We start from the raw sequence: 26,283 nt of genomic DNA, 5'->3' as shown, positions 1-26,283 counted from the left end.
ATTTTGTTTCTTTTATGGCTGAGTAATATTCCATTCTATATATGTGCCACATCTTTATCCATTCATCTGTCAATGGACACTTAGGTTGCTTCCATGTCCTGGCAATTGTAAATAGAGCTGCAATGAACATTGTGGTACATGACTCTTTTTGAATTATGGTTTTCTCAGGGTATATACCCAGCAGTGGGATTGCTGGGCTGTAGGGTAGTATTATTTTTAGTTTTTAAGGAACCTCCATACTGTTCTCCATAGTGGTTGTATCAATTTACATTCCCACCAACAGTGCAAGAGGGTTCCCTTTTCTCCACACCCTCTCCAGCATTTGTTGTTTGTAGATTTTTTTTTTTTTTTGCATTACGTGGGCCTCTCACTGTTGTGGCCTCTCCCGTTGCGGAGCACAGGCTCCGGACGTGCAGGCTCAGCGGCCATGGCTCACAGGCCCAGCCGCTCCGCGGCAAGTGGGATCCTCCCAGACTGGGGCACGAACCCGCGTCCCCTGCATCGGCAGGCGGACTCTCAACCACTGCGCCACCAGGGAAGCCCCTGTTTGTAGATTTTTTGATGATGGCCATTCTGACTGGTGTGAGATATCTCATTGTAGTTTTGATTTGCATTTCTCTAATGATTAATGATGTTGAGCATTCTTTCTTGTGTTTTTGGGAAATCTATATATCTTCTTTGGAGAAATGTCTATTTAGCTCTTCTGCCCATTTTTGGATTGGGTTGTTCGTTTTTTTGATATTGAGCTGCATGGGCTGCTTGTAAATTTTGGAGATTAGTCCTTTGTCAGTTACTTCATTTGCAAATATTTTCTCCCATTCTGAGGGTTGTCTTTGGTCTTGTTTATGGTTTCCTTTGCTGTGCAAAAGCTTTTAAGTTTCATTAGGTCCCATTTGTTTATTTTTGTTTTTATTTCCATTTCTCTAGGAGGTGGGTCAAAAAGGATCTTGCTGTGATTTATGTCATAGAGTGTTCTATGTTTTCCTCCAAGAGTTTGATAGTGTCTGGCCTTACTTTAGGTCTTTAATCCATTTTGAGTTTACTTTTGTGTATGGTGTTAGGGAGTGTTATAATTTCATTCTTTTACATGTAGCTGTCCAGTTTTCCCAGCACCACTTATTGAAGAGGCTGTCTTTTCTCCACTGTATATTCTTGCCTCCTTTATCAAAATTAAGGTGACCATATGTGCAGGGGTTATCTCTGGGCTTTCTATCCTGTTCCACTAGTCTATATTTCTGTTTTTGTGCCAGTACCATACTGTCTTGATTACTGTATCTTTGTAGTACAGTCTGAAGTCAGGGAGCCTGATTCCTCCAGCTCCATTTTTCTTTCTAAAAATTGCTTTGGCTATTCGGGGTCTTTTGTGTTTCCATACAAATTGTGAAATTTTTTGTTCTGGTTCTGTGAAAAATGCCATTGATAGTTTGATAAGGGATTGCACTGAATCTGTAGATTGCTTTGGGTAGTAGAGTCATTTTCACAATGTTGATTCTTCCAATCCAAGAACATGGTATATCTCCCCATCTATTTGTATCATCTTTAATTTCTTTCATCAGTGTCTTATAGTTTTCTGCATACAGGTCTTTTGTCTCCTTAGGTAGGTTTATTCCTAGGAACTTTATTCTTTTTGTTGCAGTGGTAAGTGGGAGTGTTTCCTTGATTTCACTTTCAGATTTTTCATCATTAGTGTATAGGAATGCAAGAGATTTCTGTGCATTAATTGTGTATCCTGCTACTTTACCAAATTCATTGATTAGCTCTAGTAGTTTTCTGGTAGCATCTTTAGGATTCTCTATGTACAGTATCATGTCATCTGCAAACAGTGACAGTTTTACTTCTTCTTTTCTGATTCCTTTTATTTCTTTTTCTTCTCTGATTGCTGTGGCTAAAACTTTCGAAACTATGTTGAGTAATAGTGGTGAGAGTGGGCAGCCTTGTCTTATTCCTGATCTTAGTGGAAATGGTTTCAATTTTTCACCACTGAGGATGACGTTGGCTGTGGGTTTGTCATATATGGCCCTATTATGTTGAGGTAAGTTCCCTCTATGCCTACCTTCTGGGGTTTTTTTATCATAGATGGGTGTTGAATTTTGTAAAAAACTTTTTCTGCATCTATTGAGATGATCATATGGTTTTTATTCTTCAATTTCTTAATATGGTGTATCACATTGATTGATTTCCATATATTGAAGAATCCTTGCATTCCTGGGATAAACCCCACTTGATCATGGTGTATGATTCTTTTAATGTGCTTTTGGATTCTGTTTGCTAGTATTTTGTTAAGGATTTTTGCAGCTATGTTCATCAGTGATATTGGCCTGTAGTTTTCTTTCCTTGTGACATCTTTGTCTGGTTTTGGTATCAGGGTGATGGTGGCCTCATAGAATGAGTTTGGGAGTGTTCCCCCCTCTCCTATATTTTGGAAGAGTTTGAGAAGGATAGGTGTTAGCTCTTCTCTAAATGTTTGATAGAATTGGCCTGTGAATCCATCTGGTCCTGGACTTTTGTTTGTTGGAAGATTTTAAATCACAGGTTCAATTTCAGTGCTTGTGATTGGTCTGTTTATATTTTCTGTTTCTTCCTGGTTCAGTCTCGGAAGGTTGTGCTTTTCTAAGAATTTGTCCATTTCCTCCAGGTTGTCCATTTTATTAGCATAGAGTTGCTTGTAGTAATCTCTCATGATCCTTTGTATTTCTGCAGTGTCAGTTGTTACTTCTCCTGTTTCATTTCTAATTCTATTGATTTGGGTCTTCTCCCTTTTTGTCTTGATGAGTCTGACTAATGCTTTATCAATTTTGTTTATCTTCTCAAAGAACCAGCTTTTAGTTTTATTGATCTTTGCTATTGTTTCCTTCATTTCTTTTTCATTTATTTCTGATCTGATCTTTATGATTTCTTTCCTTCTCTTAACTTTGGGTTTTTTTTGTTCTTCTTTCTCTAATTGCTTTAGGTGTAAGGTTAGGTTGTTTATTTGAGATGTTTCTTGTTTCTTAAGGTAGGGTTCTATTGCTATAAACTTCCCTCTTAGAACTGCTTTTGCTGCATCCCATAGGTTTGGGGTCGTCATGTTTTCATTGTCGTTTGTTTTTAAGTATTTTTTGATTTCCTCTTTGATTTCTTCAGTGATCTCTTGGGTATTAAGTAGTGTATTGTTTAGCCTTCACGTGTTTATATTTTTTACAGATTTTTTCCTCTAATTGATATCTAGTCTCATAGCATTGTGGTGGGAAAAGATACACTTGATATAATTTCAGTTTTTAAATTTACCAAGGCTTGATTTGTGACCCAAGATATGATCTATCCTGGAGAATATTCCATGAGCACTTGAGAAGAAAGTGTATTCTGTTGTTTTTGGATGGAATGTCCTATAAATATCAATTAAGTCCATCTTGGTTAATGTATCATTTAAAGCTTGTGTTTCCTTATTTATTTTCATTTTGGATGATCTGTCCATTCGTGAAAGTGGGGTGTTAAAGTCCCCTACTCTGTTTGTGTTACTGTCAATTTCCCCTTTTGTGGTGGCTAGCATTTGCCTTATGTATTGAGGTGCTCCTATGTTGGGTGCATAAATATTTCCAATTCTTATATCTTCTTCTTGGATTGTCCCTTGATCATTATGTAGTGTCCTTCTTTGTCTCTTGTAATAGTCTTTGTTTTGAGGTCTATTTTGTCTGATATGAGAATTGCTCCTCCAGCTTTCTTTTGATTTCCATTTGTATGGAATATCTTTTTGCATCCCCTCACTTTCAGTCTGTATGTGTCCCTAGGTCTGAAGTGGGTCTCTTGCAGACAGCATGTATACAGGTCTTGTTTTTGTATCCATTCAGCCAGTCTATGTCTTTTGGTGGGAGCATTTAATCCATTTACATTTAAGGTAATTATCGATATGTATGTTCCTATGACCATTTTCTTAATTGTTATGGGTTTGTTTTTGTAGGTCTTTTCCTCTTCTTGTGTTTCCTGCCTAGAGAAGTTCCTTTAGCATTTGTTGTAAAGCTTATTTGGTGGTGCTGAATTCTCTTAGCTTTTGCTTGTCTGTAAAACTTTTAATTTCTCTGTCGAATCTGAATGAAATCCTTGCTGGGTAGAGTAATCGTGGTTTTAGGTTTTTCCCTTTCATCACTTTAAATATGTCCTGCCACTTCCTTCTGGCTTGCAGGGTTTCTGCTGAAAGATCAGCTGTTAACCTTATGGGGATTCCCTTGTATGTGATTTGTTGTTTTTCCCTTGTTACTTTTAATATGTTTTCTTTGTATTTAATTTTTGATAATTTGATTAATACATGTCTTGGCATGTTTCTCCATGGATTTATCCTGTATGGGACTCTCTGCACTTCCTGGACTTGATTAACTATTTCCTTTCCCAAACTAGGGTATTTTTCAACTATAATCTCTTCAAATATTTTCTCAGTCCCTTTATTTTTTCTTCTTCTTCTATGACCCCTGTAAATCAAATGTTGGTGTGTTTAATGTTGTCCCAGAGGTCTCTGAGACTGTCCTCAATTCTTTTCATTCTTTTTTCTTTATTTTGCTCTGCAGTAGTTACTTCCACTATTTTATCTTCCAGGTCACATCCATTCTTCTGCCTCAGTTATTCTGCTATTCATTCCTTCTGGAGAATTTTTAATTTCATTTATTGTGTTGTTCATCATTGTTTGTTTGCTTTTTAGTTCTTCTAGGTCCTTGTTAAACGTTTCTTTTATTTTCTGCATTCTATTTCCAAGGTACTGGATCATCTTTACTATCATTATTCTGAATTCTTTTCCAGGTAGACTGCCTATTTCCTCTTCATTTGTTTGGTCTGGTGGGTTTTTACTTTGCTCCTTCATCTGCTGTGTATTTCTCTGTCTTCTCATTTTCCTTAACTTACTGTGTTTGGGGTCTCCTTTTCGCAGGCTGCAGGTTCATAGTTCCCGTTGTTTTTGGTGTCCTCCCCCAGTGGTTAGGTTGGTTCAGTGGCTTGTGTAGGCTTCCTGATGGAGGGGACTAGTGCTTGTGTTTTGGTGGATGAGGCTGGATCTTTTCTTTCTGGTGGGCAGGTCCACGTCTGGTGGTGTGTTTTGGGGTGTCTGTGACCTTATTATGATCTTAGGCAGCCTCTCTGCTAATGGGTGGGGCCGTGGTCCTGTCTTGCTAGTTGTTTGGCATAGGGTGTCCAGCACTGGAGCTTGCTGGTTGTTGAGTAGAGCTGGGTCTTGGCGTTGAGATGGAGATCTCTGGGAGATTTTTGCTGTTTGATATTACTTTGAGCTGGGAGGTCTCTGGTGGACCAGTGTCCTGAACTTGGCTCTCCCACCTCAGAGGCACAGGCCTGATGCCCAGTCAGAGCACCAAGACCCTGTCATCCACACGGAAAAAGAGAGAAAGGGAAAGAAATATATTTATCGGTGCTCCCAACGTCCACCACCTCAATTTGGGATGATTCGTTGTCTATTCAGGTATTCCACAGATGCAGGGTATATCAAGTAGACTTTGGAGATTTAATCCACTGCTCCTGAGGCTGCTGGGAGAGATTTCCCTTTCTCTTCTTTGTTCGCACAGCTCCTGGGGTTCAGCTTTGGATTTGGCCCCGCCTCTGCGTGTAGGTCGCCGGAGGGCGTTTGTTCTTTGCTCAGACAGGACGGGGTTAAAGTGGCAGCTGATTCGAGGGCTCTGGCTCACTCAGGCCGGGGGGAGGCCGGGGGGAGGCCGGGGGGAGGGAGGGGTACGGAGTGTGGGCGAGCCTGCGGCGGCAGAGGCTGTCCTGATGTTGCACCAGCCTGAGGCGCGCCGTGTGTTCTCCCGGGGAAGTTGTCCCTGGATCACGGGACTCTGGCAGTGGCGTGCTGCACAGGCTCCTGGGAGGGGAGGTGTGGATAGTGACCTGTGCTTGCACAAGGGATTCTTGGTGGCTTCAGAAGCAGCCTTAGCGTTTCATGCCCGTCTCTGGTGTCTGCGCTGACAGCCGCGGCTCGCGCCAGTCTCTGGAGCTCCTTTATGCAGCGCTCTTAATCCCCTCTCCTCGCGCACCAGGAAACAAAGAGGCAGAAAAAGTCTCTTGCCTCTTTGGCAGCTCCAGACCTTTTCCTGGACTCCCTCCCGGCTAGCTGTGGCTCACTAGCCCGTTCAGGCTGTGTTCATGTCGCCAACCCCAGTCCTCTCCCTGCAATCCAACCGAAGCCCGAGCCTCAGCTCCCAGCCCCGCCCGCCCCGGCGGGTGAGCAGACAAGCCTCTCTGGCTGGTGAGTGCTGGTCGGCACCGATCCTCTGTGTGGGAATCTCTCTGCTTTGCCCTCCGCACCCCTGTTGCTGTGCTCTCCTCCGCGGCTCCGAAGCTCCCCGCTCCGCCACCCGCAGCCTCCGCCCGCGAAGGGGCTTCCTAGTGTGTGGAAACCTTTCCTCCTTCACGGCTCCCTCCCACTGGTGCAGGTCCCATCCCTATTCTTTTGTCTCTGTTTTTTCTTTTTTCTTTTGCCCTACCCAGGTGTGTGGGGGAGTTTCTTGCCTTTTGGGAGGTCTGAAGTCTTCTGCCAGCGTTCAGTAGGTGTTCTGTAGGAGTTATTCCACATGTAAATGTATTTGTGGGGAGGAAGGTGATCTCCACGTTTCTCTTCCGCCATCTTGAAGCTCCTCCAGGAGCCATTTCTTGAGGAAAGAACTTAAGCTAGCATTTGAAACCTATCTCTAATCATCCCTATATTCTGTTCTTGAGCCAGTTTGAGGCTAATATAATGAAGCAGGTTCATATAATTTGATGCTAATAGGCACACTGTTTTAATACACTGTCTCCACACACAATTTCCATAAAGGAAAGCCACTAATTCTTTGTTTATAAACCTCTTGGGTCTGGAGAATTCACAGTAGTGAAGATGTTGATGAGATCAACACAACCATAACAAGCAGGTTTTCTAAAAGTTAACCATAGTTTTAAGGGAAATTAAAAAATACATTTGGGGAGAATTTTCTCAAGTTTACACCCTACTTATTAAAACTGAAGTGACTTCTTAAAAAAAGTCCTCATAATATCTTATACTTACATAGTGTTTTATATTTTAGAAGTAATTTCATATACATAATCTCATTCAGAGCTGTCCCATATTATAGATAAGGAAGGTAAGGCCCAGAAAATGTGGGTAATCTGCCCCAAATAAAACACCAAGCTAGAGGCAAAGCCAGACCACCACCCAAACCTCCTGATTACAAATTCAATGCTTTTTCTTTTTTTTACATCGTATGTGGATACTGACATTTTCTAGGAACTTCTGTTTGATTTTTGCCGTCAATATAGTGAATTCTGATGAAATAAACGGACTATGTATATCTGGGCTGGAAGCCCTGCCTCACAGCCTCCTAACAGTGACCTCAGGCAGTGGGTAGGGTGATTAAGAGCATGGATTGATTCTAGCACCAGACTGCCTGGACTTGCAATACTGGCTCTTCCACTTGCTTACTGTGTGGCCTTGGGCAAGTGCTTCAGTTTCACAGCCTGTAAAATAGTGAGGACAATGTGACCTACTTCATAGAATTGCTGTGGGATTAAGTGAGTTACTGTTTGTAAAGCATTTTGAACCATGCCTGGGCACAAGGTAAGTGTGATGTAAATCTTTTGTGTGTGTGTGTGTGTGTGTGTGTGTGTGTGGTATGCGGGCCTCTCACTGTTGTGGCCTCTGCCATTGTGGAGCACAGGCTCCGGACGCACAGACTCAGCAGCCATGGCTCACGGGCCCAGCTGCTCCGCGGCATGTGGGATCTTCCCGGACTGGGGCACGAACCCGTGTCCCCTGCATCGGCAGGCAGACTCTCAACTACTGCGCCACCAGGGAAGCCCGATGTAAATCTTTTTTAAATAAAAATCTGGTTCAATCCTATTATTTTATACCCAAAGTCCTTTTTCAAATCACATATTGTGATGACCCGTATTCAATTTTCATTAAGTATATTTTACTGGATATCACTTACATGTAGTACTATAGAAAAGAAATAGTGTGATTGATAGGCTTCTCTCTGTCTTTGAGGAGTTTACAGTCTATAGAGAGATGGAACAAAGTACATAAAAGAGCCCGGGAAGAGCACTTCCTTGTTTGTTACTGTAGCAAATATGAGGAGGGAGACCAAAGGCTCTGTGGCTGTTAGGTTTCCAAAGTAAGATTCTTGCTTCAAAGAATCATTATGTTCCATCCAATAACTTGCTTTTTTAAGTCCTGCATCATAAACTCCAGTGGGCTTATCAGGCCCTGGGAGAGTGTGTGGAGGGAAGGAGCAGCAGCCTCTTCTTGCTGAAGGGCCCCTCAGAGCCACAGCCTGGGCTTCCTTCCTACTTCTCCATCTCTGGGACACTTTTCAAGGCTCCAAAAGTTGAAATAGGGGCCAACAATGAAACTGTTCACCTACCCAAAATTTTTTGTCCCTTATATTCAAAGTGAGAGAGGCCAAGCCTCTAGTTGCCCAAGAAAGCAGTGATGCCAAGTCAATTAGCAGAATTTCTAGGGCACAGAACTACTGTTACTTTCCCACTATGAAAAGTTAGTAATGAAAATTAATTTCCCTTCTTCTCTGTAACCCTTTGTAATTAATATCATCCTTTTGGGGGATTTCTGAGGAGGATGTACGCCTGTGTCTTGGAATTGTCTGTGCAAAGCTAGCTGAAATATTTAGAGACTGAGTTTGCATTGTGGCCTAAATATCTGCCTTCTGTATTAGTTGAACTAGATAGAACTACTTATTGATTGATATGTGTTGACCGACAGATAGAACTAACTAAATATATAAAAGGTAATAGGTCACTGATACCATGTGGTCCTATATAACTTAGGTGCTGTAATGTTTTTCAAAAACTTGATGCAAAACTTGAAAACCAGGGAAACAAAGTTAATTTTGTTATTGCTATTTTAGAATTAAATGTACTGTGACATTACCCAGGCAGGCTCACAAACATTTATAATTGTGTTAGTCCCATATTTCTGTGACAGCTTAATCCATAAATATTAAAAAGACATTTAAAGTATCTTTATACTTAAAACATTAAAGTATAAATTCTTTATTCTTTAACATGGAGATGACAAGATGAGTGCCTTGTCATCTCCATGTTAAATTTTGTTCATACCAGTTAAATAATTTAGGTGCTATCTGAATAAAGACCTTGGTCTAAATGTCTATTTGGTAGAAAATTCTGTGACAGAAAATTCAGATTGATGGGTTCTATTGGTATTCAGAAAGTGATATTACTATAGCCTCAAAAATCAAAGGTTAAGAATCACATTTGCATCAGTTCACACCAACTAGGATGGCTATAATTGAAAAAAAGGAAAATAATAGGTGTTGGTGAGGGTATGGAGAAACTAGAACTTTTGTACATTGCTGATGAGAATGCAACATGGTACAGCTGTTATGGAAAAAAGTGGCAATTCCTCAAAAACGTAAACATAGAATTGCCACATGACCCAGCAATTCAAAATAATTGAAAATAAAGACTCAAACAGACACTTGTACACCAGTGTTCATGGTAGCATTATTTACAATAGCCAAAAGGTGGAAACGACTCAAATGTCTCTCAACAGAAGAATGGATAAACAAAATGTGGTATATACATATAACATAATATTATTTAGCCATAAAAAGAATGAGTTCTGATACATGTTACAACATGGATGAACCTTGAAAACATTATGCTAAGTTAAATAAGCCAGACACAAAAGGAGAAATATTGTATGATTCCACTTATATGGAATATCTAGAATAGCAAATTCATAGAGATAGAAAGCAGATTGGAGGATATGAAGAGCTAGGGGAAAGAGTGGGGGGTAGGGGCGTGAAAGAGGAGTTATTGCTTAATGGGTAGAGTTTCTCTTTTGGGTGATAAAACATTTTGGAAATGGATAGTGGTGATGGTTGCAAAAAATTGTGAATTTAGGTCATGCCACTAAAATGTACAATGAAAAATGGTGTTATATGTTATATATATTTTACCACAACGAAAGTAAAAAAAAAAATCACATTTGCAACATCCCCCATCACATTTTACAGCCCTTATAAGATTCATAGATCTAACTATAGTACAGCCCAGGTGTCTCTCTAATATAGGGACTATATTATACAAGAGTTGAGGGTCTGTCTCTGGTGATATCATTGACTAAGAATCCATTCTTTGCTCTGGGATCCAGAATTTAAATATCGGCTTCTGAATTTAGGTTTTGTGTCCTTTCTTCCGAAGAATCTTCACTGAATGTTGACTCAAAAAGAGCAAGAACAGACTTCTTGAAAACCTTTCTGAAGTTCTCCCCAGTAAATAGGTAGAGTGTGGGAGAAAAGACAGTATTGAAAGAAGTAGTTATCACTGTGAGTATCAGAGTCAACTGGAAAAGTAGTGATCTGTTCTTAGTGAGAATTAAGCCTTGGTATACATGGTAGGGCATCCAACACACAAAGAAAGAGATAACGGCAGTCATCATGACTTTGAAGGGCTTGCTGGATTTGAAGAGGCTCCTCTCTTTCATCTTTTTGGCTACTCTTTCATAACAAAAGGTGATGATGAGGAAAGGCAGAAGGAAGCCCAGCAAGAAGCGGCTGCTGAAACAGGCTACATGAATCCATTTTCTTAATGTTTGAATCTTTTTGCCTTCCCAGTTAGTAGACACAGCATAGTTATTCTGGCAGGTCACTCTTCCTTTATGGTCATCATGTGCCTCTCTGAAAACCACATAGGGCATGCTGAGGGCAGTGGCAAACATCCAGACTCCTAAGATGATGCTGGAAACCCAGCGTGGGGTTCGGTGCAGCTGTGACCACACTGGGTGAAGAGTGAGAAGATAACGATCAATGCTGATGGCTGAGAGGAAGAAAACAGAGGCAAACATCCCTGCAGACAAAATGCTATTGAAGACCTTGCATGTGGCCATTCCAAAGCTCCAGTGATTTTCCTGAAGGTAGGAGATGGCCAGAAATGGCAAAAATAATGTTGAAATAAAATAAGAGAGAATGAGATGAAAATATAACAGAGTATTAACAGTCTTTTTCATTTTGAATTTTAGCACCCATAGGTAGAGACCATTGGTGATAGTGCCAATTATAAATGACGTGAACAAAAGAAGTGCAACAATCACTTTTGAGGCAGGTGTTGGAATGTGAATGCTGTTTCTTATTAAAGTAGAGACATTGAGCAGGTAATCATTAGAGTTGACCGGATCCATAATTGGAATGAGAAGCTGAAAATAACAACAAAAAAGAAACAAAAGCAATGGTTAAATATAGAAATTAAAATAGTAATTTTTGCATATTCATAGTCAAAATGACAATATTTTTAAAATGACAAACAATATTTTTACAATAATACAAATCAGATATTTTTCTTTTATTTTGTGTGAGGAATTAAGATCAGATTAATTGGGGCATCAAAAATAGAAATACTACAGATGCAATGAAATTAATGTGAAATAGAAATGTTTGGAATATTCTGACTTCGTTAAGTAATTAATTTAGGCAGCTAAAAATATCCTATTTAGGGAATTCTCTGGCAATCCAGTGGTTAGGACTACACGCTTCCACTGCATGGGGCACGAGTTTTATCCCAGGTCGGGTAATTAAGATCCCATGTGCCACCTTGGCTCAGCCAAAAAAAAAATTCTATTTAGACATTAACCAGAAGTCTGACCCTACTTGATGGGCACAGATTCTTGAATAAGGCAGTGTAGAATCAGTCTTACTTGACTAAGACTTGGTCAGGGCAATGTTACTAACGAAATTGAATAACAAAAATGACAACAATGGGGCTTCCCTGGTGGCGCAGTGGTTAAGAGTCCGCCTGCCGATGCAGGGGATACGGGTTCGTGCCCCGATCTGGGAGGATCCCATATGCCGTGGAACGGCTGGGCCCGTGAGCCACGGCCACTGGGCCTGCGCGTCCGGAGCCTGTGCTCCGCAACGGGAGAGGCCACGACAGTGAGAGGCCCGCATACCGCAAAAAAAGAAAAAAAAAAAAAATGACAACAATGGCTGCAAGTTAGTAATCACAGGGAGCTATAATTAGATTCTGCCATGAGCTAATTATATATAGTAAATGCTATTACCTAGTATTCTAACACTCAGCACATAACAGTAAGAACAGATATTCATATAGGAGCCCTTCGGCACCGTAAGATTGTGAAGTACCTTCAAAATCATCAATGAAAGAGGAAAGTGTATGGTAGAATATAGCAGTAGTTCTTTCTTACTTCAGGAGGGGAAAGACAGAGAGAAGTCAAGGAACTGATATTTATCCAGTACTTGTTGTATGCAGGAAACTTTATATAAAAATATTTTTTTCCATACAAAGGCAAATGTTTAAATAGAGGAGAAAGTGAGGCTTACAGGGGTTAAATTTCATATTCAACATCTCCCACCATACCTCCACTGTGGCAGGTGGGGAACCCTATAAATGTTCTATGTTACTTCTTTGAAAACTGGTAATTCATGTGTAGTGTATTTTGATAACGCTCCATGAAATGGAGTATTTGATTATCCAAAATATCCCATTTCTTGAATAACTGCTCCTATAGTATTAAAAATATAAATGTGAGAATATTTTGGAAAATAGCTATTATAACAGAGTCACATCAACAAACTGTTTTTTGATAAATTGGATAAAGCAATGGAAATTCCTAATGATTTTTTTCACTAATCAAAAACATCCAAAGAATATCCAGAGAGAAGAAATAAAATAATTGCTGTTAAAACCATAACTACCTTAATTCTGCCAGCTAAGGGAGTTGCAAAAATTTCCCCCAAAGTAGAAAAATGGTTCTCTTCAGGAAGATACCTTGGTAGTCTGTTTGGGAATAAAAAGTGAAGTTTTGGGACATGGAATGGATAGGCAATGATGAGTGAAAGAGTGGGAGCCCAAGGAAGAGGCTGGGTGAAGGTCCTGGGATCATGAGAAGAGGGGGAGGAGGGAGGATGGTCTTCAGAGAGGGGCCCCAGGAAAACACAGCAGGAGGCTAGGAGGCTTGCAGAGGAGGAAGGGTCAATGAGATATTGAGAAGCAGAGATGACACAGGAGATTTAAAATGAGGAATGTCTAATAGTTAATTTTAATCCATTTGTTATGGTTTGACATGGTGTAATGGCTCCCTTAACCTCATTAATCACAACTTCTTGTGTTGGTGGTTGCTCTGGGGAATGGAAAGAAAAGAGCTTGTGTTCCCTATTTGGGAAGGAATAGGATGGAGAGAAGAGGCCAGTAGCGGGAGGTGAGATGTTAATGAGATGATGAATATGGTGGAAACTGTATAGACATTGGGGCTTGAGTAGACAAGGAGAAACAAAATCCCATGGAGGATTTCTGATACTGTGTGTGTATGGCCTGTGTGTGTCTATTTGTGTGTGTATATGTGTGTCTGTAATCTGTCTATATATCTGTGGTGCATTTGTGTGTATGTATGTGCATATATGGTGTGTGTCTCATCTCTAGTGTGTGTATAAATTCATGGGATGTGTGTGGAGCTGTGTGTGTGTGTGTGTGGAGCTGTGATCTGTGCAAGTGTGGTGTATTTGTGTGTGGTCTCTGTGGTATCTGCGGTCTGTGTGTATTTATCTGTGTAGTGTGTATACGTGTAGTGTTTGTATGTCTGGGTGTGTGTGTGTATGTGTGTGGTCTCTCTGTGTATGTGCATATGAGAAACTGAATTATAGGGAAGATTTTATTAAAAATTGTGTGGCTGAGCTCTGTATAGAAGGGCATCTGGAAGTAATGCAGGACTTGAGCAAAAGCAACACTGGTAGTCGTTCTGAAGGGCATATGAAGTTTCCTAAGAACTTTGATTTATTGCACATGACCAGGAGATTTCTTCATCCTTAAACATCTTTTAAAACGGTTTTGAAGTACTTGCTTATAAATTAGTGGGGCAGAACTGGGGCTCTGGCATCCCACAGAAGTGGGTTTCGATCCTACCTCTACCACTTAAACAGCTCTGTAATTTTGGACTCTTAACTCTGAGCCCCTTTCACCTTGTAAACCCCGGTGACTTTTTATGAGGACTAAGTGAGATAATGTAGAAGAACCACTTAGCTCCCTTCATGGCACATATTAAGCATTCAGGAACTTTTTACCCCTTAGTTTGCTCAACTTGTTTTGGTTTTTTTTGGCCACATTGGGTGGCATGCGGGATCTTAGTTTCCCCGACCAGGGATCGAACCCTTGAACCCGCACCCCCTGCGGTGAAATCGTGGATTCTTAACCATTGGACCACCAGGGAAGTCCCCTCGATTTGTTATATTAAGGCTAGCAAGAGCCTCATTTTGCCCTCTTAATGTCATATTTCTTTCCTTCTGAAAGCCCCCTACTGAATTCTAGGGTACCACCAGGGATTTCTGAAAAAATCTAGATGTTCATCTATAGGGGCAGAGGCTGTCAGATTTAGAGTTATTTTGAAACCTTTCTATAGTGACAGCTTTGGCACAAATGACTTTCAGGAAGACCCCGCCTGGGCTTGGGGACATCGAGCTACTATGGGGGAGGGAACCACAAGAACTCGGGAAACTGATCTGGAGAAAGCCTAGAGAATCTATTCAGATGATAGCTCTAGGATAAAGCTGCTTGCTCAGGAATCTTACCTTGGAGTTATATCTTCATGCCAGACGGTCTTGGGAAGGCCAGAGGGACTCTATATCAGCAATCTCCTCTCCAGGGACAGAGGCAAAAATCAGTGACACTTTGCCTTCATCTCATCTGCCTTTCTTCTTGCTGATGCTACTCCCCAACCTTGAACCTACTATTTAAATATTCAGTGGCTTCTTGATGTTTCCCTGTTCCTTTTTCTGTGAAATGTGTGCTATAGAGGCGTAAGTAGAGAGATGAGTACTTCTTCAAATCATTTCTCCATTTTAAGGAAAGATTACAAAAATTCCATAAACAAAGTTATTCTACTTAAGTTATTCTGTTTAAGTGTTGTTACTCCATAACAAAGCTTGTTTCTGGTGTTAAAACACTGATTAAAAATTACCTTCTCGTATTTGGTCATCCCACCAGGCACCCACTCTGCCTCGATTCTAGCATGTTGGTTAGCATATGGATGCATGGTGTTGGGTACATAGGGAGGTGGTAAATATCAAGCATGGAAAAAAAAAATTTGGAAATGAGCTACCTAATGCTGCTGGAGAGAAAATGATCAGAAAGGAAAACTCAAATATCAAGTTTCACAGTGAAATGGAATGTATGATAACAGGCCAAAAACTAATATTATTTAGTTTGGGAAGATGAAGACTGACGGGCAGAATGATTTGCATTTGTGCAGTTGCTGAGAATGGCTGGAAAGAACACAGAATTGGTTACCATATCCTAGAAGACAATCGCATTATAAGAAAATCATACAACCCAGGTAATACATTTATGAACTGACAGAGCCCTACATTTTCTATTTTCCTCTCTAATCCACCTCTGAAATTTTAGGATCAGCCTCTGTGCTGACCTCAGTGTCCTGATTTCTTTCCTGCTTGCTTTCCTCTTCATCTCTGCACCACCAGTGGAGAAAATACATCAAAACTGCTGTGTGGCTCAGCAGTGAAGCTCAGGAATCTGTTATTTAGGTTAGACTTGGAATTTTAAAGCTTTCATTGCTACTGTAGCCTTATAAAAAATAGGCTTAAATTTTAGTTCTTAATTCATTTGGGGCTATGACCTTCAACCTAAGAACTGATCTTCTTTGCTTCAAGTTAAGGATACGTTTTCAAACTTGCTACTGCCTTTTAAAAGCAATTTCTTGCCAGGTTTTCATACCTTTTGAGCTAATTCACAGACTTGGAACAACCTGAGATATTATTTGATCCAAACCCACTAATTTTGAAGATGAGAAAACTGACTCTTAGAGAGGTTAAGTGATTCACAATAGGTTTTCACCAAGAAAAGAACCAAGGGCTCCTTCAGCCGCCCTGTACTATTTCATTGGTGCAAAAAGGGATTTGGATCAGGTTCTTCTTCCTCCCTCCTCCCCCCTTATATTTCCAAACTCTACAACTAGTAAATTTTATAAATAACAAATATATTTTGGACTAGTGTTTAATTCCCTACCCCCACCCCCTAACAAAATATGCACAAGGGCTAGTACCACAATTAGATAGCCTAAAATTTTGTTCTTCCATTACTCCCCTCAGAAATACTCTCACTAGTGAGTATTTTTATCTAATAGGTAATTAAACCAATGATATTAACTCTGTTGAGAAAGACGCAGACTGTTTGAGGAAGGAGCTTCTCTTCTGTGGCTTTGGTGATATGACTCCATTCATTGCACTTTTCATATTTCAAAGTAAGTCCAGTGGTTTCAAGAGAAGAATTCATGGAAATGGAAACTGTTTTATGTGGTTTGGATGTGATCACAGTATGAAACAGATAGAAATGCAGAAGCAGATAGAGTTGGAAAATCAAAAGCTTGAAAGGCTAGGAACTCACAGATGCATATAATTTTAGAGCTAGAGGGGACCGAGGAAGTAACTTCATCTAATTCCTGGTGCTATAGATGAAGAGACTAAGACCCATCGAGATATCTGAGAACTTGTCCTAGATTCCATTATTAGTTAATAAAAGATTTGGGGCAGAAATAATGTACACTAAAAATACTAATGAACTGCTTATAGGCACTATATTGATTGCACAAAACAGTATAGGATAGAAGACAAAACTATAGATATAAATTCTACCTCTTTTACTTACCATATATATAACATTTCTAAGTCTCAGTTTCCTCATTTGTGAATGTAAAAAAACGAAAGAAAACACTGCTCCTGAGTATTCTTTTGAGGATTAATAATTATTACTAAATATCGTTAAGAATTATTAATAATAATTATTTGATACTATAAGTAAGGACTTAGTGCCTGGCACATGGTAGGTATTAAATGCATGGCAGTTAGTATTAATATGTAAGCTGTATCAGAGAACACTAGCAAGCCCAGTGGGCTGGAGCAAATCTCCAGGCAGTGCAATTCAAGAAACATTTATTGAGTATTTATTTATTTATTAAAAAAATTTAATATCTTTATTGGCGTATGAATTGCTTTACAATGTTGCATTAGTTTCTGTTGTACAACAAAGTGAATGAGCTATAAGTATACCTATATCCTCATATTCCCTCCCTCTTGAGCCTCCCTCCCATCCTCCCTATCCCACCCGTCTAGGTCATCAAAAAACATTGAGCTGATCTCCCTATACTATGCAGCACCTTCCCACTAGCCATCCATTTTACATTTGGTGGTGTATATATTGTTGATGCTACTCTCTCACTTCATCCCAGGTTCCCCGTCCCCGACGTGTCCTCAAGTCTGTTCTCTACATGTGCATCTTTATTCCTTCCCAGCCACTAGGTTCATCAGTACTGTTTTTTAGATTCCATATATGTGCGTTAGCATATGGTATTTGCTTTTCTCTTTCTGACTTACTTCACTCTGTATGACAGTCTCTAGGTCCATCCACCTCACTACAAATACCTCAATTTCATTTCTTTTTATGGCTGAGTAATACTCCATTGTATATATGTGCCACATCTTCTTTATCCATTCATCTGTCGATGGACATTTAGGTTGCTTCCATGTCCTGGCAACTGTAAATAGTGCTGCAATGAACATTGGTTTATGACTCTTTTTGAATTGTGTTTTTCTCAGGGTATATGCCCAGTAGTGGGATGGCTGGGTCATATGGTAGTTCTGTTTTTAGTTTTTTAAGGCACATCCATACTGTTCTCCATAGTAGCTGTATCAATTTACATTCCCACCAACAGTGCAAGAGGGTTCCCTTTTCTCCACACCCTCTCCAGCATTTATTGTTTGTAGATTTTTTTACGATGGCCATTCTGACCGGTGTGAGGTGATACCTCATTGTGGTTTTGATTTGTATTTCTCTAATGATTAGTGTTGTTGAGCATCTTTTCATGTGTTTCTTGGATATCTGTATATCTTCCTTGGAGAAATGTCTATTTAGATCTTCTGCCCATTTTTGGATTGGATTGTTTGGGTTTTTTTGATACTGAGATGCATGAGCTGCTTGTATGTTTTGGAGATAAATCCTTTGTCAGTTGCTTCATTTGCAAATATTTTCTTCCATTCTGAGTGTTGTCTTTTCGTCTTGTTTATGGTTTCCTTTGCTATGCAAAAACTTTTAAGTTTCATTAGGTCCCATTTGTTTATTTTTGTTTTTATTTCCATTTCTCTAGGAGTTGGGTCAAAAAAGATCTTGCTGTGATTTATGTCAAAGAGTGTTCTTCCTATGTTTTCCTCTAAGAATTTTATACTGTCTGACCTTACATTTAGGTCTTTAATCCATTTTGAGTTTATTTTTGTGTATGGTGTTAGGGACTGTTCTAATTTCATTCTTTTACATGTAGCTGTCCAGTTTTCCTAGCACCACTTATTGAAGAGGCTGTCTTTTCTCCATTGTATATATATATTCTTGCCTCCTTTATCAAAGATAAGGTGACCATATGTGTGTGGGTTTATCTCTGGGCTTTCCATCCTGTTCCATTGATCTATCTTTCTGTTTTTGTGCCAGTACCATATTGTCTTGATTGCTGTAGCTTTGTAGTATATTCTGAAGTCAGGGAGCCTGATTTCTCCAGCTTCGTTTTTCTTTCTCAAGATTGCATTGGCTATTCGGGGTCTTTTGTGTTTCCATACAAATTGTGAAATTTTGTGTTCTAATTCTGTGAAAAATGCCGTTGGTAGTTTGATAGGGATTGCATTGAATCTGTAGATTGCTTTGGGTAGTATAGACATTTTCACAATGTTGATTCTTCCAGTCCAAGAACATGGTATATCTTTCCATGTTCGTATCATCTTTGATTTCTTTCATCAGTGTCTTATAGTTTTCTGCATACAGGTCTTTTGTCTCCTAGGTATTTTATTCTTTTTGTTGCAATGGTAAATGGGAATGTTTCCTTAATTTCTCTTTCAGAGTTTTCATTGTTAGTGTACAGGAATGCAAGAGATTTCTGTGCATCAATTTTGCATCCTGCTACTTTACCAGATTAATTGATTAGCTCTACTAGTTTTCTGGTGGCATCTTTAGGATTCTCTATGTATAGTATCATGTCATCTGCAAACAGTGACAGTTTAACTTCTTCTTTTCCAATTTGGATTCCTTTTATTTCTTTTTCTTCTTTGATTTCCGTGGCTAAAACTTCCTAAATTATGTTGAATAATAGTGGTGAGAGTGGGCACCCTTGTCTTGTTCCTGATCTTAGAGTAAATGTTTTCAGCTTTTCACCATTAAGAATGATGTTAGGGGCTTCCCTGGTGGCGCAGTGGTTGAGAGTCTGCCTGCCGATGCAGGGGACATGGGTTCGTGCCCCGGTTCGGGAAGATCCCACATGCCGCGGAGCGGCTGGGCCCATGAGCCATGGCCGCTGAGCCTGCGCTTCTGGAGCCTGTGCTCCGCAATGGGAGAGGCCACAACAGTGAGAGGCCCGCATACCGCAAAAAAAAAAAAAAAAAAAAAAATGATGTTGGCTGTGGGTTTGTCATATATGGCTTTTATTGTGTTGAGGTAGTTTCCCTCTGTGCCCACTTTCTGGAGAGTTTTTATCATAAATGGGTGTTGAATTTTGTCAAAACCTTTTTCTGCACCTATTGAGATGATCATATGGTTTTTATCCTTCAGTTTGTTAATATGGTGTATCACATTGATTGATTTGTGTATATTGAAGAATCCTTGCATCTCTGGGATAAATTCCACTTGATCATGGTGTATGATCCTTTTAATGTGCTTTTGGATTCTGTTTGCTGGTACTTTGTTGAGGATTTTTGCATCTATGTTCATCAGTGTTATTGGCCTGTAGTTTTCTTTCTTTGTGACATCTTTGTCTGGTTTTGGTATCAGGATGATGGTTGCCTCGTAGAATGAGTTTGGGAGTGTTCCTCCCTCTGCTACATTTTGGAAGAGTTTGAGAAGAATGGGTATTAGCTCTTCTCTAAATGTTTGATAGAATTCATCTGTGAAGCCATCTGGTCCTGGGCTTTTGTTTGTTGGAAGATTTTAAATCACAGGTTCAATTTCAGTGCTTGTGATTGGTCTGTTTATATTTTCTGTTTCTTCCTGGTTCAGTCTCAGAAGGTTGTGCTTTTCTAAGAATTTGTCCATTTCCTCCAGGCTGTCCATTTTATTAGCATAGAGTTGCTTGTAGTAATCTCTCATGATCCTTCGTATTTCTGCAGTGTCAGTTGTTACTTCTCCTTTTTCATTTCTAATTGTGTTGATTTGAGTCTTCTCCCTTTTTTCTTGATGAGTCTGGCTGATGGTTTATCAATTTTGTTTACCTTCTCAAAGAACCACCTTTTTTTTTTTTATTGATCTTTGCTATTGTTCTATGGTTGCCTTCTTTTCTCTTTCATTTATATCTGATCGAATTTTTATGATTTCTTTCCTTCTGCTAACTTTGGTGTGTATTTTTTCTTCTTTCTCTAATTGCTTTAGGTGTAAGGTTAGGTTGTTTATTTGAGATTTTTCTTGTTTCTTGAGGTCAGATTGTATTGCTATAAACTTCCCTCTTAGAACTGTTTTTGCTGCGTCCCATACATTTTGGGTCATCGTGTTTTCATTGTCATTTTTTTCTAGATATTTTTTGGTTTCCTCTTTTTCTTCGGTGCTTTCTTGGCTATTTAGTAGTGTATTGTTTAGCTTCCATGTGTTTGTATTTTTTACAGCTTTTTTCCCATAATTGATATCTGGTCTCATAGCATTGTGGTTGGAAAAAATACTAGATATGATTTCAATTTTCTTTAATTTACTGAGGCTTGATATTTGACCCAAGACATGATCTATCCTGGAGAATGTTCCGTGTGCACCTGAGAAGAAAGTGTATTCTGTTGTTTTTGGATGGAATGTCCTATAAATATCAATTAAGTCCATCTGGTCTAATGTGTTATTTAAAGCTTGTGTTTCCTTATTTATTTTCTGTTTGGATGATCGGTCCATCGGTGAAAGTGGGGTGTTAAAGTCACCTACTATTATTGTGTTACTGTTGATTTCCCCTTTTATGGGTGTTAGCATTTGCCTTATCTATTGAGGTACTCCTATGTTGGGTGCATAGATATTTACAATTGTTATATCTTCTTGGATTGATCCTTTGATCATTTTATAGTGCCCTTTCTTGTCTGTTGTAATAGTCTTTATTTTAAAGTCTATTTTGTCTGATATGAGTATTGCTCCTCCAGCTTTCTTTTGATTTTCATTTGCATGGAATATCTTTTTCCATCCCCTCACTTTCAGTCTGTATGTGTCCCTAGGTCTGAAGTGGGTCTCTTCTAGACAACATATATACGGGTCTTGTTTCTGTACCCATTCAGCCAGTCTGTGTCTTTTCGTTACATTTCTTTACATTTAAGGTAATTATGGATATGTATGTTCCTATTACCATTTTCTTAATTGTTATGGGTTTGTTTTTGTGAGTCTTTTCCTCTTCTTGTGTTTCCTGCCTAGAGAAGTTCCTTTAGCATTTGTTGTAGAGCTGGTTTGGTGGTGCTGAATTCTCTTAACTTTTGCTTGTTTGTAAAGGTTTTAATTTCCATGTTGAATCTGAATGAGATCATTGCTGGGTAGAGTAATTTTGGTTGTAGTTTTTTCCCTATCATCACTTTAAGTATATCTTGCCACTTCCTTCTGGCCTGTAGAGTTTCTGCTGAAAGATCAGCTGTTAACCTTATGAGGATTCCCTTGTATGTTATTTATTGCTTTTCCCTTGCTGCTTTTATTTATTTTTTTATTATTATTATTTTTTTTGTTACGCGGGCCTCTCGCTGTTGTGGCCTCTCCTGTTGTGGAGCACCGGCTCCAGACGCGCAGGCCCAGCGGCCATGGCTCACAGGCCCAGCTACTCCGTGGCATGTGGGATCTTCCCGGACCGGTGCATGAACCCATGTCCCCTGCATCGGCAGGCGGACTCTCAACCACTGCACCACCAGGGAAGCCCCTCCCTCGCTGCTTTTAATATTTTTTCTTTGTATTTAATTTTTGTTAGTTTGATTAATATGTGTCTCACGTGTTTCTCCTTGGGTTTATCCTGTATGGGACTCTCTGTGCTTCCTGGACTTGATTGACTATTTCCTTTCCCATGTTGGGGAAGTTTTCATGTATAATATCTTCAAATATTTTCTCAGACCCTTGTGTTTTTTCTTCTTCTTCTGGGATGCCTATAATTCTAATGTTGGTGTGCTTAATGTTGTCCCAGACGTCTCTGAGGCTGTCCTCCATTTTTTCATTCTTTTTTCTTTATTCTGCTCTGCAGCAGTTATTTCCACCATTCTATTTTCCAGCTCACTTATCCGTTTTTCTGCCTCAGTTATTCTGCTATTGATTCCTTCAAGAGTATTTTTAATTTCAGTTATTGTGTTGTTCATTACAGTTTGTTTGCTCTTTAGTTCTTCTTGGTCTTTGTTAAACGTTTCTTGTATTTTCTCTATTGTATTTCCAAGGTATTGGATCATCTTCAGTATCATTACTCTGAATTGTTTTTCAGGTAGACTGCCTATTTCCTCTTCATTTTTTGGTCTTGTTGGTTTTCATCTTTCCCCTTTGCCCATAAGATATTTCTCTGTCTGCTCATTTTGTCTAATTTATAGCATTTGAGGTCTTCTTTCCCTAGGCTGCAGGGTCATAGTTCCTCTTGCTTCTCTTCTCTGCCCCTGGTGGTCTGGTTGGTCCTGTGTCTTTTGTAGGCTTCCTGGTATGAAGGACTAGTGCCTGCGTTCCTGTGGGTGGAGCTGAGTCTTTTCCCTGTGATGAGCAGGGCCGTGTCAGGTGGTGTGTTTTAGGGTATCTGTGAGCTTAGTATGAGTTTAGGTAGTCTGTGTGCTGATGGCTGGGTTTGTGTTCCTGTGTTTTTTGTTGTTTGTTGTGAGGTATCCAGTGCTGGGAGCTGCTGGCAATTGGGTGGAACTATGTCTTGGATTCAGATAGAGGTCTCCATGAGTGCTCTCGGCGATTAAGCTTCCCTGGGGCTGGGAATTCTCTAGTTGTCCAGCATCCTGGACTCAGTGCTCCCATTCCAGAGCCTCAGGCGTGACTTTTGGTCAAGGGACTAAGACCCTGCAAGTTGCTCATCCCAGCAATAAAGGGGATTAAAAAAAAAAAAGACTAACAAACCCCCAGACAATGGGAAAAAGTAAAATCAAACCGAAACAGAGAAAAAGAAACACGCACACACACAAAAGAAGCAAAGAAAGAACCAAATAAATCAAATAGCAAGAGAACAACCAGACAAACAAAAGAACCAAAGAATGAAATCAGACAGTTAAGAAGAAAGCTGACAAAAACCCAGAACCAAGAAACAAAACCAAAGCTGAGTTCCAACTGAATATTGAATCAAAGAGACAAAATAAACTGACAAAAAATGTTATTAAAAAAAAAAGAAAAAGAGAAAAGGGAAAGAAGACAGAACAACAGAAAAGCAATGTAGATACAGAAAAAGAAAAAGAAAATATATTTTTAAAAAAAGGGCAAACAAACCCCCTGAGAAATGGTAAAAACAAAATCAGAGAAACAAAAACAGAAACAAGGAAACACACACACGTAAAAGAAACAAAAACAGGGCCAAATAAAACAAAAAGCAAGAGAGCAACCAGACAAATAGAACTCCGAAATGCAATCAAATAATTAGGATTAATACTAACAAAAACACATAACCTAAAAGCAAAACCAAAGCAGTGTGCCAACTGAAAAATAAAGCAAGGAAACAGAACAAACCAATAAAAATGATTAAAATGAAGATAAAAGTAAAATAAAAAGGGAAAAAACCACTGGACAACAGAAAAGCAAAGTAGAAATGGAAATATTAAAAAAAGAAAAATATATTACAGAAAAATAGGAAGAAAAAATAAGGCAAAAGAACATGGAACAATAAGAAAGCAAAGTAAAAATAGAAATGTTATAAAACACAGAGATACCGGAAGACTATATATATATATAAAAACTAGAACAACAACAAACAAAAAAGGGAAGAAAAAGAAACCAAAAAAGAAAAAAGGACTAGAACCAACAATAGAGTTAATCAAAACGTAATAAAATTAATAGTAATAATTATGTTTCCCTGAGGTCTCTGCTGTAAGTGTCCTTGCATATGCCGTGAGCCACAGCCCACCTCTGTCTCCGCAGTAGGCTCTCCTCTGCCTCTGGGCTGGTCTCTAGACCTGCTGTGCGCCCTGAGGAGACCACTCAGACTCTGCTCTGGCCCAACTCCTACGTGTGCTTGCCCCCAAAGTCCTCAGCTGCCAGAGCTAGACCGTTTTCATTTGTGGGAACACTCACCTTCTACTCAGATGTTCCATAGATGCAGGGTCTACCTAGCTGATTGTGGGGATTTAACCTGCAGCTGATACAGCTGATGGAAAGATTTTTTGATCTTCTTCCTTAGTCACCCCCACCCCCTGGGGTTCAGCTTTGGTTTTATCCCCACCTCTACTTGTGGTCCACCCACAGGAGTCTGGTTCTGAGGCTGGCTTGGAGCTCTTGGGTCTGCCCCAGTGAGGACAGGGTACAGAGGTGTTATGACTGCTTGGATTGTGGGAGTCCCGGTGACACTAAATGCACAGGGAAGTCGGTGGCCATGGGCGCCTTATTGAGTATTTAAGGCATGCCAGAGAATGTTCAAGACTGGGTAAAGCAAATAATTCAAGATAATGTCTTCAGTGTCTATAGTTATTAAAAAAGATTATGCCTAAACAGAATAGCTTAAGAATGTTGAGGAAAGCAAATTCTAGACCTTGGAAACGGTATGTTTAAAGGCCTAGCAAAAGACAGTGATGTTTCATTTGTCTTTCTGGGTTCTGCACTTTTCAAGATCACTTCTCACCATCTTGGTGGGAACAGCAATATATGTATTAGCCCAACAGTTTTCATTCTGGCTGAAGTCAGAAGCACTTGGAGGTCTTTAAAATACAGAGTATTCCTGAGATTTAATTCATTTATCTAATATTTACCAAGCACTGTTCTTGTCACTGGGGATATATAATAAATGAGAAGAGCTTTGTTCTCATGGAGCTTACATTCTAGTTGGGAGAGATGTACAATAAACCAATAATTAAAGAAATATCAGCTAGCACCTACAGTACTATGCAGAGTATTAAAACATGGAAATGTGATGAATAACTAAGTGGCTAGTCAAGTGGGGCTGTTGGGAAAGACCTTTCCATAGGTGACATTTAATGGGATTGGAATGACCTAAAGGAGACAACTGTGCAGTGATTAAGAGAAGAGCATTACGCTGTACCTAATTCATTTCTTGCTCCATGTCTGTTTCCTCCTATTGACCCCTTTCTACTTTCTACATGCCCTTGCTCTCCAAATTGTGTCTCCCCATTTATTAGAATCTTTGGCTCATGACCTTTCAACTCATGCCACGATTTATGGCTTGGATTCTCCTCCTTGGCTGGGTCCTTGTTGTGATAGCATTCTTGGAAACAGGAATTCATCTTTATTCAGGAGACTGTCTCCTGGGTTCTGTCTGCTCGTGGCCTTATTGGATGAGATCCACCACATCAGGCTTCAGATCCTCCCCATGTCTGGACAGCATTCTGAGAATTGCAGGTAGGATGTATCTGGAGGAGAGGCAGAAAGTGAGGCTGGGAAGTTGGTCTACGTTTTGATTATGAAAGGACTTGGATTCAGGTTCAGCCTTGGGGGAGAAAAGTTTGGGCTTTGGAGCACAGGTGGAGAGATGGGCTTTTGACAGGATGATAGAGTCAAAGGCTTGGGTAGATTTGTTTCTCTGCAAACTCAGACTCTACGTAGTCTGCTGAAAGTGAACAGAGGAAGGGTGACAGAAAATAATGAAAATTTAGAATTTCCTATGGAAGCAATAAGAGACACACAAAAAATTATTGAGCTATGTTAAGGGTCTATTTGAGATTAGGGATCATTTATTTGTGGGCTCCCCCTGGGAACGGGGGAAAATACCTCACTGTACAAATGTAAAATTATGAGCCACTTACTCTTACATTTACTTCCAGCCTGGGTGTAGAAGAAGCAGATTGTCAAAATATTCTTGGCTGATGGTTTCCATGCTAATACTACCAGGAGAGGAGGCCAGCAGGGTTGAGAGTGCTGATAAGAAAGTAGCAGAAGTGATATTTCTAGGGGTTTAAGTAGAATAGGAAAACCACCATGAGTTTGACAGAGGGAGAGAGAGGGTGGAGTTGAGGGACTGGAGGTCTGATCTGTAGGCATAGTAGTGTTTATATGAGTATAGAAGACTGTGGTTGAAGTGGGATATTGGAATTTTTAATGTTCAAGGTGTGGCAGTTCTGTTTGATGGTAAAATCTCTAGAGTGTGGCAGAGGAACACAGGTAGTAAAGCAGTTG

At 39.7% G+C, this 26,283-nt stretch overlaps 2 protein-coding genes across 4 annotated transcripts in view; one reads left to right on the top strand and one right to left on the bottom strand.

Annotated features, from left to right (window-relative positions):
* NUBPL (NUBP iron-sulfur cluster assembly factor, mitochondrial) overlaps positions 1-26,283 on the top strand; it is a 346,077-nt gene that overhangs the window by 15,796 nt on the left and 303,998 nt on the right. The window contains exon 1 of one of the 3 annotated variants that reach the window (XM_060096333.1): positions 10,680-10,900. The exons of 1 other annotated variant lie outside the window; for it this stretch is intronic. The gene's annotated coding sequence lies outside the window, so the exon portion shown is untranslated. Of the gene's footprint in view, positions 1-10,679; positions 10,901-11,117; positions 11,138-26,283 lie in introns of those variants that run through there. One more of the 3 variants, XM_060096335.1, reaches the window with a different exon arrangement.
* GPR33 (G protein-coupled receptor 33) lies at positions 10,142-11,164 on the bottom strand. The gene has a single exon (XM_060096330.1). The coding sequence runs from the start codon at positions 11,162-11,164 to the stop codon at positions 10,142-10,144; it is 1,023 nt and encodes a 340-aa protein (XP_059952313.1).

Source organism: Mesoplodon densirostris, chromosome 4 (genome assembly GCF_025265405.1).
Source record: "Mesoplodon densirostris isolate mMesDen1 chromosome 4, mMesDen1 primary haplotype, whole genome shotgun sequence".
NCBI classification, from domain to species: Eukaryota; Metazoa; Chordata; class Mammalia; order Artiodactyla; family Ziphiidae; genus Mesoplodon; species Mesoplodon densirostris.
This window is presented reverse-complemented; position numbering and strand designations above follow the sequence as displayed.

Excerpts from the sequence above, each read along its gene's own strand:
- GPR33 (XM_060096330.1), bottom strand. The coding sequence starts at position 11,164 with ATGGATCCGGTCAACTCTAATGATTACCTGCTCAATGTCTCTACTTTA.